We start from the raw sequence: 14,306 nt of genomic DNA, 5'->3' as shown, positions 1-14,306 counted from the left end.
AATTAAGGAAACAAGATATCAAGGACTTCCTTTATAATAGAATCTAGACTTTAGAGAGGTTTTAATGCACTAGTCACAACTCACGGTCCAGTGAAAGGTTGCCGAAAATATCTATCTAGGTAAGTTCCTGTGTATATTGTTTCAAGCTGTCTAGAATTCACAAGTTATTTAATTTTAACTGGCTATGACGCGAATTCTTCTGCGATTTAGGCTTTTAAAAATCCCGTGGGAACTGCTTTTCCGGGTTAAAAGTAGCCTTTTTATTGAAATACAAGTTAGCTCTTGACTGCAATCTCACCTTGTGGTAAGTGATGATGCAGTCTAAGATGGAAGCGGGCTAACCTGGAAGGAGTATGGCAGTTTCATTAAGCCCATACCCCTTTGGTTTCTACACGGCATCGTACCGAACGCTGGCGGCACGGCTTTGCAGGTAGTATGGTGTCTAGCCACGGCCGAAGCCTCCCACCTGACCAGACCTTAAAACACCTTGACAGAGATTTTACGATGTCGAATTTGCGACCATTCGATTTGTCCATACTTTCTATCACTGGGCTATGGAGTCTTCTTATGTGATCACCACGTGAATACTTGCTGAATATGCATTAGGAATAACAATCTCGGTTATAAAACACCTTAAAGGCATGGGCAATCAAAATGCGCGACGGAAACTGCAAACGCTGCTCCTAGAAAAAAAATATAATTCAATTAAACTTTTACAAGTACTTTTGAATCGCGGCGTTCTTACCGAGAAGAACCAGCAAGAAACTCGGCGGCTGCTCTTTTCAAAGATATTTATAGAAGCTTTGATAGATAGAGTTGCGTCAAAAAACTGTGTGTTTAAACCTGTGGATAACTTTTTAGCGTACGAAGGTCTTTAAATTTGTACTTTAGCTTACTTGATTTTCACTTTCTTACAATGCTAAAAATGTATTTATTCTCTGGAAACTTCGTCAGCTCCTGGGTACCTGGTGGAATTTGTAAGATAATGACGCTAATTAATAATTAATTAAAACCAGAAGCTCAAAACCAGATCAGACCAGAGAGAACACTTTAGAAATAACGAATTCCTGGGAATTGAACCTGGGACGTCACATTTATAAAACCACAGCGCTCATCACTGCACTATAACTCAAAATGGAAAGACGCGGATGACAATGCCGCGCGCCGCTGCCGCCGTGCGTATCGTATGACCAAGGCTTTACTGCATTGTATACCCGGGTTCGAGTCTCGGAGAATTCCTCAAGTATGAATCACCAAGTGACATGCATGAGGAGTTCTAGTAAGGTATGCAAGTTACAAACAAGTTAAAGTCTAAAATAAGTTTCTATTTCTGTTAAGCTAAACTTAGCTTTAATGAATATCCTTCGTATCTTTAATTTGATAAATAAAATTAATCTTTGAAAATAAGTTTCTATTTCTTAGTTAATTAAACTAACAGGGAAGTAAAATCTACTTCTGGCACTTAGTTTTTATACTTAAATTATTCTTGGTTTTTTTTTCGGTTTGAAGATATATTTTATTCCTCAAGTTCCAAAAGCATGCATTACTCCCGTTGACCTAGACTCATGTTTGGCAGGTAGGTAGGTCTTATAGCCCAAGTAAAGGAATGAATCCTTGGTTACATCATTAAAAAAAATTAAAATGTGTTTCAATTTTCATAAGTTAACTATACCAAGTGGGGTATCATATAAAAGGGCTTTACCTGTATATTCTAAAACAGATTCTTATTTATTTTTATGCATACTTAAAAAAAATAAAAATTTGATTTATCGTGCAAACTGTCGGAAAAAATAGCTGAGTACGGAACGCTCGGTGCGCGAGTCTGACTCGCACTTGGCCGGTTTTTTTCCCAGTAAATCAGATGATTTTTGAGTTCAATCAAAGTTGAGTCTGTTAATTTTTAAAATTAGGTGCGGGAGATTGATCACTACAAAATAAATAAAATAGTTTTTGTAAATATGATACATTAAATGTCAATACGAAGGATTGCTTTATGTGAAAGTAATCAATCATGTGAAAGTCTTTCCTAAGATGAGGAATTTCCAGCTTGAAATCTTAGGTTTTTTGGTTTTAGTGTAAGCGAGGTCTTAAACAGATGGGCTATGGAAAGCGACCTAGCAGACAGACAAACACAATTTCGCATTTATAATATTAGTATGGATACAGATATTTATCATGACATCCTCGAAAATCAAACCTGCGAACCGGGGTGTGCCTACTCACGATTCGACTAGTATTTTCAAACAATACACATTTGAACTACAATCAATTTTGAACCCTATATCCCTTTAATTGAAAGTACATTTTACATAAACTACGTTAAACTTTTAACTATCTTCCAGTGTATAAATACAAGCAAGCGATATTATGTCTAAAGATCTAGATTTTAAGGTTTATTTTAGTTCGTGTTTTATTTTAGACCTTGTGAGTCATACTGACTTATATGGAATGCTTAGGAGATATGGAGTTCATGACATTTCGTTGCATTTTGGGTTTGGTTATGAAATTCTGAAAGTCTGTACTAGTACCTACTTTAGAAGTTTAGAAGCGTATGGGATTTAGGTAGTTGTCGTTACTTTGGGTTCCATAGTCCATACCCCAAAAGGAAAAATGGAACCCTTATAGGATCACTTTGTTGTCTGTCTGGCTGTCCGTCTGTCCGTCTGTCGTATCTGTCAAGAAAACCTATAGGGTACTTCCTGTTGACCTAGAATCATGTTTGGCAGGTAGTTAGGTCTTATAGCACAAGTAAAGGAATAAATCCGGTAACCGTGAATTTGTGGTAACATTATTAAAAAAAATATGTTTCAATTTTCAAAGTTAGATAACTATACCAAGTGGGGTATCATATGAAAGGGCTTAACCTGTACATTCTAAAACAGATTTTTATTTATTTTTATGCATAAAAGTTTTTGAGTTATCGTGCCTAATGTCGAAAAAATACCCGAGTACGGAACCCTCGGTGCGCGAGTCTGACTCGCACTTGGCCGGTTTTTATTAAAACGACAAACATCACTTTTTGTCAATTCTTAATTAAAACGAGCAAAAACAGCCAAAAGATTCTTCAGACGTTTTCCTTCCTCTTAACACATAAACAAAAACATACCTATGTCTATAAATAAATACATAATATATAATAAATACGCCACTCTATATTGATCTTTACAGTAGTATAAATAAGAGCTAAAATCGATTAAATTAAAATTGGACTTCTGTCTATTTATTTGCCGACCGTACATTAATCACGTCACAGAGTTCATATTGCTTCTGAGAATAATGTTTTTATATGTTTTTTTTAAATCAAAGCTTAGCTAGAATTAAATTATTAAATTACAGGTAAAATCCTGTATCTAGATTTTATCCGAAAACAGGTAGGTAGGTAAAGTATAAAATCCCAAGTGCAGTTTGCAGTTTGCACCGCATCTTTTTCAGTCTGCATATCTAAAAAGCGAATAATAACCGCCATTTTTAACCCCCGACCCAAAAAGTGTAAATTAAAAATTTATAACACCCCCGATAATAAGTGAAGATTACAGTAACTAGAAAAGAGCTGATAACTTTCAAACGGCTGAACCGATTTTTTTGGATTATAGCTAAGAACACTCTCGATCGAGCCACCTTTCAAACAAAAGAACTAAATTAAAATCGGTTCATTAGTTTAGGAGCTACGATGCCACAGACAGATACACACGTCAAACTTATAACACTCCTCTTTTTGGGTCGGGGGTTAATAAAAATATATAGGTATGTAACATAAAATATAATATACCTATTTACCTGATAATAATATATTATTATTTATTTACTGTATGCACAGGTGTTCATAATATAATAACAAACTATGTATTCCAAAATACATAAATAATGAATACAATTAACATCTAAAAATAGAAATTAGTTAAGGTTGTGTATATTAAGACTATGGCTATTTGACAAATCGCAAAAAAGCTGTACTTTGAAGTGAATTGTTTATTTTTCTAAAGCATTAACAGCTATTAAATACATGCAATTAAAAACTTCAGTTTGTGAAGATTATAAGTACTTCTTTTAATTTTGTATACATTATCCCAATAAATAAAAAAAAACAAGTTGAAAACATTGCTGTTCGCAACTTGTTCTGTAAAAATTTTCTTTAACATCTTGACACTTTGAAGCCAACCTCCAGAAAATGATATGTTTAGGTTTAGCAATCAATTTTAATTGTTAGTTTTATACTAAATGTTTTTCATTTCTTAAATAATTTAAAACTAACTAAAAAACTTCCTGTGCTATTTATTTTCTTGCAGGCGCTCTATGGAATTCAGTGTCCACTGGACTCTCATGACGGGCGGACTGCGCGCGTCATTTCGTCGCAAAATATTATTTAAAATGAATTTAAGCTTATTATTTTTGAATGAAAGTTGTGTTTATAATCGTTGAAAAATAAAATAGGGATTTTTTCATTTCTAAATGAAGCCTGCTTATATACTAAATTTGATTCTAAAGTTACGGTTTTACCAGGTAAATACTCGGAGGTTGTCATAGATTATGATGACAGATAGTAAGTGTTCTAAATAGGTATTATACCTATGTTTTCTAGGAGATAGCGCGCCTCGTCCCGGGTGCCGTGTTCCGAAATGGATTTCGTAGTAGTGCAAGTTTGGTGCAAGCCCCACATGACGGAGGGGTATGCGTCAGGCATTTCCTGTGTACAAAAAAAAGACCTATATTTCGGATCCATATTTCATCACTGACAATATGCACTATTCAAAGACTGGTCTTCAAGCATTGAGGAATTTTGGACGAGAGACATCTCGAAGATTCCCGAAGGCTGCCTGAGTTAGATTTGTCGGCTAGCTAGCTTTTTTCGAAATTGGACTTACTTAGCTGGATTGTGTGTTAGAGCTTTCTTATGAGATATTATATGTACATAATATAACCATGGGTCTCATAAGAAAGCTCAGATTCATGCTGCGGGCAATGGGGAGAGCCTAAAGGTTGGAACGCCATTTCGGGGGCCGTGTTTCCTGCCATATATACCTTAGATACCTGAAAGCCAAGAGTGAATAGGCATCTTCTAGGTAAGCGTGCTCCTACTTGGACCTCATCACTGCTTTCTTTAAAGCATGATTGTCGTCAAGCGCAAGCGCAAAGATTCAGGCGGCGCAAACCCGTAGCATGTGGAAGACCCTATTAAAGACCTATATTCACTGTGGACGTCTGTCGGTTGATGTTGATGATTATGTCTTTAGTGCAAGTAGTTCAGTAGTTTCAGAGTTTATCGATAACAAATAAACAAACCTTTCCTCTTCATAATATATGTACTTAGTAGCGCAACCTTGGAAAAAATCTCGTGGAAACTCTTTGATTTTCTGAGATAAATGTCATTTTACCTGGCAGCGCTAATAAATTATATCACTGATAATAATTCATAACCGTTAAACCTAAGAGTCAAAATCTCGTTTTTCTAGTCGAGTTCCGTAGGCTCTTTGAATCCACCACATTATTATCCCAAGAAAACCTACCATTAGATGTAGGAATAATGGTAAGAGGTCACAACCCTCAGCAATAAAGAATACGATGCGGAGAGAGATGTCAGTCTCTAGGTCTTTAAATGTATCCATGCAAAAAACCACGTCGACTGGTTGCTCCGTTGCAGTGTGATTAAATATTAAACCAACAAACACACTTTCGCATTTGAAATATGGCCAGTGATTATAAGAAACAGTTTAAATCTCTCTCTGCTCTCTGAGAGACGTTAGGCAAAGTGAACACGAATTATGACACTTCTGTGTTCTTATACAAGCTTAGGTCTCTCAATTTTGTCAATTAATGTCAAATCTGGCATTCCAGCTTTCTCAAATCAAAACCTAGTAAGCGGCTTAAATTCAAAAGAATAGAATAGTCTACAACGCTGGTCCAATGCGGAATGGCATACTTCACACACCCTCGAGAACATGGAAAACTTGCAGGTATGCAGGTTTCCTCACGATGTTTTCCTTCGCCGTTAAAGCAAGTGATATTAAATTGCTTAAAACGCACATAACTGAAAAGTTAGTAGAACGTGATTCCAGGATCGAACCCCCGACCTTCGATTAGGAGGCGGACGTTCTAACCACTAGGCTATGACAGTTTTTAAATTAAAGGGGTTTAAATATTTTAGTGTGAAGACTTGCCTACACATTTATTCATTACATTGCATCATTTTCTTTTTTAGGGTTCCGTACCTCAAAATGAAAAACGGAGCTCTTAAAGGATCACTTTGTTGTCTGTCCGTTTGTCCGTCCGTCCGTAAAGAAAACCTATACAGTACTTCCCGTTGATCTAGAATCACGAAATTTGTTTTCAGATTTATTCCTTTACTTGGGCTATGAGAGTTGAGACCTATCTACCTGCCCATAATTCTAGGTTAACGGGAAATACCCTATAGGTTTTCTTGACAGACACGACAGACGGACAGACGGACAGAAAGACAGAGGTCAAAGCGACTTACTAGCTTTTAATTTTACTTTAATGTGGGTGTCCTTACAATACAACGGGACATACTATGAAAGTTAGGCTTATGACATAAAACGATTTTCGGAAAAATGACATTTACTTTGTTTTGATATGGGGCGGTCGATATAATTAGGTACTAGGGTAAAGGCTCGAGTAAATGAACAGATTGGACGTTTTTACATGTATTAAGAGCTGGAATAAAAAACCGGCTGATATACCTTTTTTAAATATTTTCTTACAAATTCTTACACTGTTTTCAATTTCAATTTCAAAACCGTGTTCCGTTCAAACCGTTCAAAAGTGCGTGTGCGTCCATGTGTGTGTGTGTGTGTGAGTGTGTGTGAGTATATACTTGTCTGTATGTTTGTACGAGTGTTTGTGAGTGTGGTATTGCGTTGTATAACCACATGAGTAGCGAACAGAGTCAAAGCTTCATACAAGCGCGCTACGATAGGTACACTACTACAAGCTTGAGGCGCGTGTGTGCGTGAGCACAGGCGCTACGTCGCGTACGGAGAGAAATCGGTTTATACCGGCTCGGCCTGTGCTCAAGCTCAGGGGCTGCAGTACACGTCGCGCGTCGTGTTTTCATTTAATTTAATGTTAATGATAATAATTTAAATAGTGTTTAAAATCTATTTTTTTGAACTGTCATAGATTTTGTTCAAAATCAATATCTGAGGATCCCTAGGATCACAAAACAGGAAATTGTTACCAAAATTTAAAACAGTTGGCGCCATTTTGAAATTCTTTGGTTAATTGACCGATTCCGTTCAAAATCGATATTTAGAGCTCCCTGGGATCACAAAATAAGAAACTGTTACCAAAATTTAAAAAAGTCGACGCCATTTTGAAATTCTTTGTTAATTGACCGATTTCGTTCAAAATCGATATTTAGAGCTCCCTGGGATCACAAAATAAGAAACTGTTACCAAAATTTAAAAAAGTTGACGCCATTTTGTAATTCTTTGTCAATTCACCGATTTCGTTCAAAATCGATATTTAGAGCTCCCTGGGATCACAAAACAGGAAACTGTTATCAAAATTTAAAAAAGTCGACGCCATTTTGAAATTCTTTGTTAATTGACCGATTTCGTTCAAAATCGATATTTAGAGCTCCCTGGGATCACAAAATAAGAAACTGTTACCAAAATTTAAAAAAGTCGACGCCATTTTGAAATTCTTTGTTAATTGACCAATTTCGTTCAAAATCGATATTTAGAGCTCCCTGGGATCACAAAATAAGAAACTGTTACCAAAATTTTAAAAAGTCGACGCCATTTTGTAATTCTTTGTCAATTCACCGATTTCGTTCAAAATCGATATTTAGAGCTCCCTGGGATCACAAAACAGGAAACTGTTATCAAAATTTAAAAAAGTCGACGCCATTTTGAAATTCTTTGTTAATTGACCAATTTCGTTCAAAATCGATATTTAGAGCTCCCTGGGATCACAAAATAAGAAACTGTTACCAAAATTTAAAAAAGTCGACGCCATTTTGAAATTCTTTGTTAATTGACCGATTTCGTACAAAATCGATATTTAGAGCTCCCTGGCATCACAAAATAAGAAACTGTTACCAAAATTTAAAAAAGTCGACGCCATTTTGAAATTCTTTGTTAATTGACCGATTTCGTTCAAAATCGATATTTAAAGCTCCCTGGGATCACAAAAAAGGAAACTGTTACCAAAATTTAAAAAAGTCGACGCCATTTTGAAATTCTTTGTTAATTGACCGATTTCGTTCAAAATCAATATTTAGAGCTCCCTGGCATCACAAAAAAGGAAACTGTTACCAAAATTTAAAAAAGTCGACGCCATTTTGAAATTCTTTGTTAATTGACCGATTTCGTTCAAAATCGATATTTAAAGCTCCCTGGGATCACAAAAAAGGAAACTGTTACCAAAATTTAAAAAAGTCGACGCCATTTTGAAATTCTTTGTTAATTGACAGATTTCGTTCAAAATCAATATTTAGCATCACAAAAAAATAATAAGAATAGACCCTACTTTTACTAAAAATAGTCTTATAATTTGGCGCGAACCATCTAAACACCATGATGATTATTATTTCTGCATTGTGAATATAACCAGAAGAAACAGCAAAAAAATTGTTCCAAGCGACTCTATTGTAACTTGCAGTCTACAATTAGAACGATTCTGACTTCTGGTGATAAATCTGTACCTCAGCCCCAACCCAGTACCTCCAATCTACTTCAAGAACTTTCAGAAGGTAGTGACGATGTTTTACATCTCAACTTAGACTATTCAATCAAAATGATTTGGACCACTTAATGAGAGATCTTAGATTGTCTAAAAAGCATCAGAACATGTGGCTTCTCGGCTCAAAGGAACAAATCTGATAACATGTGTTACGGTATATTGTTCTCTACTCTCAAAACATTCAGCAGCTGATGTTGCACTTCCAGCGACTTGGGTGCAACATGGGCATTAAGTTTCATTTTCTCTGTAATCATTTAGACTGTTTTCCAGAAAATTTAGGTGACTTTCAACCTAAGATAACTATATCAAAGGGGATAATATCATATGAAAGGGCTCTATTATACATTCTAAAACAGGTTTTATTTATTATTATTATGTAAAATAGTGTTTGATTTATCGCGCAAAATGTAGAAAAAATATACAATAAGTCAAAAACTGTGAAAATCTGTCAATTTTTTTTGAATTCCAAGCCGAAAATATATTTAAGAATTTATTTATTAATAGGAATCGAGAGTTTATGCACTAGATAGAGTTCGTTCATTCACTGAAATTCCCAGTTCATTTTCTGGCAATTTATCCTTTTCTTAAATAAAATAATTTATAATAATTAATACCACGCATTTTATTTGATTTTTTGATATTTAAATAATTTAAGAGTGTTTACCTACTGTGTACAGACACACAAAATATAAAAATTAGTTATAGAACGATTCTCATATACCTTAATTTTAGGTCAATGTCAGGGTAGTCCTTATTCGTTCATGTACTGGATCTTTTACCCTCCTACGTCAAAATACTAAAAGTCCGCGTAAATTTCGCAGATTGAAATGTCTGCTTGATTAATTGTCAATAGAGGGTCATGACATGTCAAAATTGCTAGTTTGAAGGTGAAATCGTCTATGTCATTCGCAATGGTTTTCCTCTTAATAATAATTTTTAAAATTGTATCGATAATCACAATAAAAATATGATATTGTGGATGGTGATATTTATGGAGAAATATGTAGTAATTGTACTTATATTTTAACCCCCGACCCAAAAAGGGGTGTGTTATAAGTTTGACGTGTGTATCTGTGTATCTGTCTGTGGCATCGTAGCTCCTAAACTAATGAAACGATTTTAATTTAGTTTTTGTTTGAAAGGTGGCTTGATCGAGAGTGTTCTCAGCAGCTATAATCCAAGAAAATCGGTTTAGCCGTTTGAAAGTTATCAGTTCTTTACTAGTTACTGTAACCTTTACTTGTCGGGGGTGTCATAAATTTTTAATTTACACTTGTTCATTTATAGTTTTTATCGATAGATCCAAAGTAACCATACAAACTAATTTCAGAAAGAAAGAAGTTCGATTAGTATTTGTTAATAGGATTTTATTGCCTAATAGAATTTTGTAAAATTAACTTTTATTACAAAGTCACATACTTAATAACTTACACCAGGTCTTCTTATTACCCAATTGCGGCAAAGCCATAAGGAAGGGTTATGATTTTAGCAGTGTATGTCTGTATTTATGTATGTAAGTATGTATGTATGTTTGTATCTAGATTCTGTGTGTTCCACCGTAGTGCATAACTACTGGGCCGATTTTGATGAATGAGGTGTCAGTTGATTCGTTGTAAAGGCCCGGGTGACATAATATGCTATATTTTATACGAAAAAAATTGAACTAACGGATGTTACATCAAGAAAAGTGGATCTCCAATTTTTTTTGCTATTGTATCGAGTGGGATGTCAAATGAAAGAGGAGAAAATTCTGAACTTATGAATATAAATGTGCAACAACACTAAAATATATTAAGCGATAGAAAAACAATTTACTCTTATATTTCACCGTTTATTAAGACGATCGCAGGGTTTTAGTTTTCAACTTTATCTTGTTGCGATATTTTTATGTGTCCACATTTTTCTTGCAATCTGCGCAGTTGAATGATAGGTCATTAACATAGCGGCATTTTATATTCATAAAACTGTTTAAATACCAGAATTTTAAAAACAAACTGATCGAGATGAATATATAAATAAATAAGTATCCATAAATAATATAAATATAAAAGTATAAAATAAATAATAATATAAAAGTATTAATGTAAAAGTATTTTAGGTTTTTGAGATAAAAAACTTCCGAAAATTGCAAAACTTTGCATATTACACTAGTTTTCCCCGCGATTTTAACGTTTCTTGCTTTCTCATGAAACCCTCACTTCATAGAATCACACTAATATTATAAAGGAGAAAGGTTGTATGTGTGTGTGTGTGTATGTTTGTTACTCCTTCACGCAAAAACTACTGGACGGATTGGGCTGAAATTTAGAATGGCAATAGGTTATACCCTGGATTAGCACATATGCTACTTTTTATCCCGGAAAATCAAAGAATTCCCACGGGAATTTTAAAAAACCTTCATCCACGCAAACGAAGTCGCGGGTATCAGCTAGTATCAAAATATAGGTTTTGCGGCGTGGGGGCCTTAGGGCCATGGGCATAAGCTCTTTTTGAGGTTTTTATCGAGTCGACCGGGAACCCTAGATTTCTTAGCTACCTTGGACAAAGAATTAGTTTGGCCATCCAAAGAGGCAATACCACCAGGATTTTAGGTTTAGTTTTACTGCGACGCAGTTTGGCGAGATATATTGCGTAAGGTTTTTTTTTGTATGTCTTTAAATAAATAAATTAAAAAAAAAGATACAGTGCGTCACTGCGGTTGTGGTGGAGGTTTTAGATTTCATTTAAGTAAGTAATTTATTTTAATTTTTATTTAAAAAAAACTTTTTTAGTTTTATTTATATTTAAGTTTTTTTATAGATTTCAGTACGAATTATTAAGTAGATTGTACAAAATTTGTAATTAATTAATTAATCTTGTATACCTACACCCAGAAATTCATAGATAAATCAAATCTGGGTTTGGCCACGTTTGGTACAGTGCAAACTGTGGTTTCTGCTTATCACTAGTTTTCCTGCCAGAGGATAGCTTGGCGAATAACCCAGTCTCACTTTTGTGCAGGCGTTACGCAAACGTCAAAACATCGACTATCGATAACACCCGATGTTGCGTGCAACATTAAAATTGTATTAAAAATGGCAATATTGTTAGGGGTTCACACAATGTGAATCTTCAGCCTCTTCTCTCACTGACCGCCGCGTTATCTGGATGTATTAATTAAAGTGTGTTTAAAATAAGTGAATTTTGATTTGAACTGCCTTCCATCACCACCCAGCAATATTAGAAATACAGTTACTGCTGCTCTGCACATGGTCCTTCGAACTGGATTTGAACCAGTGACCTATGGATTGACCCGACTACGGCAAAGTCAAACGATGGTGATGCCGTCTATGTTTCTAAGTTCATGTTCCCTTATAACTTAACAAACTAAATTCCTTCAACATTCATTCGAATTTCCTCTCAAAACATTTGTTTCTATGTAGGTATATTACTAGCTTACTACCTAATGTCTGCGACTTTGTCCGCGATGACAACACAAATTTCAAACCCCTGTTTTAACTCCTTAGGAATTGAATTTTCAAAAATCATTTCTTAGCAGATGTCTGCATCATAATAGCTATATGCATGCCAATTTTCAGCCCAATTGATCCAGTAGTTTGAGTTGTGCGCTAATAAATCAGTCAGTCAGTCAGTCAGCTTTTCCTTTAATATATACAGATTTAGGCTAAGTCGAATAATAAAGAATGATCTGCAAGCTTACCGCATTAAATTATACTAAAGAATTGCTATGTTATACGGTCATGACCTTAAACAATGTAACTAAGTATTATCTTATTTATGTTTTTCGTGTTATGCTTTTTATTTGCCGCAAGACAACTAGCCACGACCGAAGCCTCCTAAACCAAATTCAAGCGCTTACTTTCGCACATGGTTGCGTCATTGATTAAACATTGAATAATTGTAGACTATCGATAGTTTTCCCACGGCCTTGTCTTATTCGTTGTGATTATATCTCTGTTTTTGTTTTTATTGGCAAATATTTTATATATTGTAAGGAAATTATTTAGATAAACTAGCTTATTCGGCCTGGTTTTGCACAAGTAGGGTTTACATAACCCATAATATTATAAATGCGAAAGTTTGCACGTCTCTGTCTTTATGTTATGTTACCTTTCTTCTATCGGTTTAACCAACTTTGATGAAATTAAGTACGAAATAGCTTCCGAGAGACGAACATAGGCAAGTTTTTAAACAAAACTCAAAAAAAAAATCAACGAGTTCACACGGGATTTTTAAAAAACCTAAATGAAATCAAAGAAGTCGTCAGAATTTAATAATTCTATACATATTATAGGTACCTACTAGAATCTAATCAATCATCAAATGTGTGAAATACGTCATAATCACAATATTATAAAGCATACTTGTGAATTTTTATTAAATAATAGTTAAATCCTGTTTTTAATTAAACAGTAGCTTTTATTTAATTAATCTTACTATCATAAAAACTAGGATTCAAAAAATATTGACATTCCATACTTATGTACTTAAACACCTACATAATACCTACATAAATAAGAAGCTTAATTATTTACCATATTAATGTACTGGTAGTGCATACAAATTCTTAATTTAAAACATAAAATATTGACGAAAATAAAAAAGCACGCGCTTGCACAGGTGTTTTTATGGAAAAAAAGAAAAACGTCATTTATTATGGCGTTTGGACACTGAAAATTGCTTAATACACACGTATAAAACCTTTAATTTAAGGTTGATTTCATATCTATTAGTATGTTAGCTTCATGGAACTGTGCAAATTGTCTTTTACAAATAAACCCGTTCTAAATCCTATAAAAACCTTAACCTATATTTTTATTATTCCACCAAAACATTAATAAATACGAGTATTTAAACATAATGACATGACGCAAAACCGACAATGTTTGCCTACCACTAAAATAATGGACATAATTTATCGATAAGCCAAACATGGTACGTCACTAACTCGTTTCAAGTGTGAATGAACGTTTGCATCAGTGTGTCTACCGCCTGCCGTATCAGTCCGTACTAAGTACGAAACTTGTGTACGTTTCAATTTCAAAACGTCACAACTCTTGCAACCGCCGTACAAACTTCCACCGTACTCCTCTGAAAATAAAGTTGATTATTAATTACCGTATCAAGATATTTTACCGCGTGTTATTCTTAAACAAACTTAGACTTTGTGGTCTAAATAATAAAGTCGTTTTTTCTGCGGTGTTGAATTCATAGAACATGCTTGCGGATGAACTGCGCTTGGAATTAGTGCAAAGGTAAACTCTCCTTGGTTATGTTATCCTGGTATATTCTTGGGATATTACTAGAATAGAATGACTTGTGAATAGGAAAGGATATGGCGGAGGTTCTCTCCCAGATATGTCATTAAAAGTATGCTCCTGGCAAAAGCATATTACACAATCGAAGATTATGTAAATGATAAAAAGGCATGGATTTGACTCGCTCCAGCAATGCGCGGGTCTGCAATTGCTTGTGTAGTATAGAATATTATTGTAAATTGAACAATTGAAAAGAGCAACCGCCGAGTTTCTTGCTGGTTCTTCTCGGTAGGAACAGCATTCCGAACCAGTGGTAAATTATTTGACGATTCAAAAGCACTTGTAAAA

General features: G+C 34.6%; 1 protein-coding gene across 5 annotated transcripts in view; it reads left to right on the top strand.

Moving 5' to 3' along the window:
• The window catches only part of LOC123878985 (PTB domain-containing adapter protein ced-6), a 77,024-nt gene that overhangs the window by 41,240 nt on the left and 21,478 nt on the right, over positions 1-14,306 (top strand). The window contains exon 1 of one of the 5 annotated variants that reach the window (XM_045926435.1): positions 13,729-13,955. The exons of the other annotated variants lie outside the window; for them this stretch is intronic. Within the exon in view, the coding sequence (XP_045782391.1) occupies positions 13,918-13,955 (38 nt within the window). The 5' untranslated portion in view covers positions 13,729-13,917. Of the gene's footprint in view, positions 1-13,728; positions 13,956-14,306 lie in introns of those variants that run through there. 5 annotated transcript variants of the gene reach the window in all.

The sequence above is a fragment of the Maniola jurtina genome, chromosome 27 (assembly GCF_905333055.1).
Source record: "Maniola jurtina chromosome 27, ilManJurt1.1, whole genome shotgun sequence".
In the NCBI taxonomy this organism is placed as follows: domain Eukaryota; kingdom Metazoa; phylum Arthropoda; class Insecta; order Lepidoptera; family Nymphalidae; genus Maniola; species Maniola jurtina.
The sequence above is the reverse complement of the archived record's forward strand: the minus strand, read 5'-3'. Positions and strand labels throughout refer to the sequence as shown.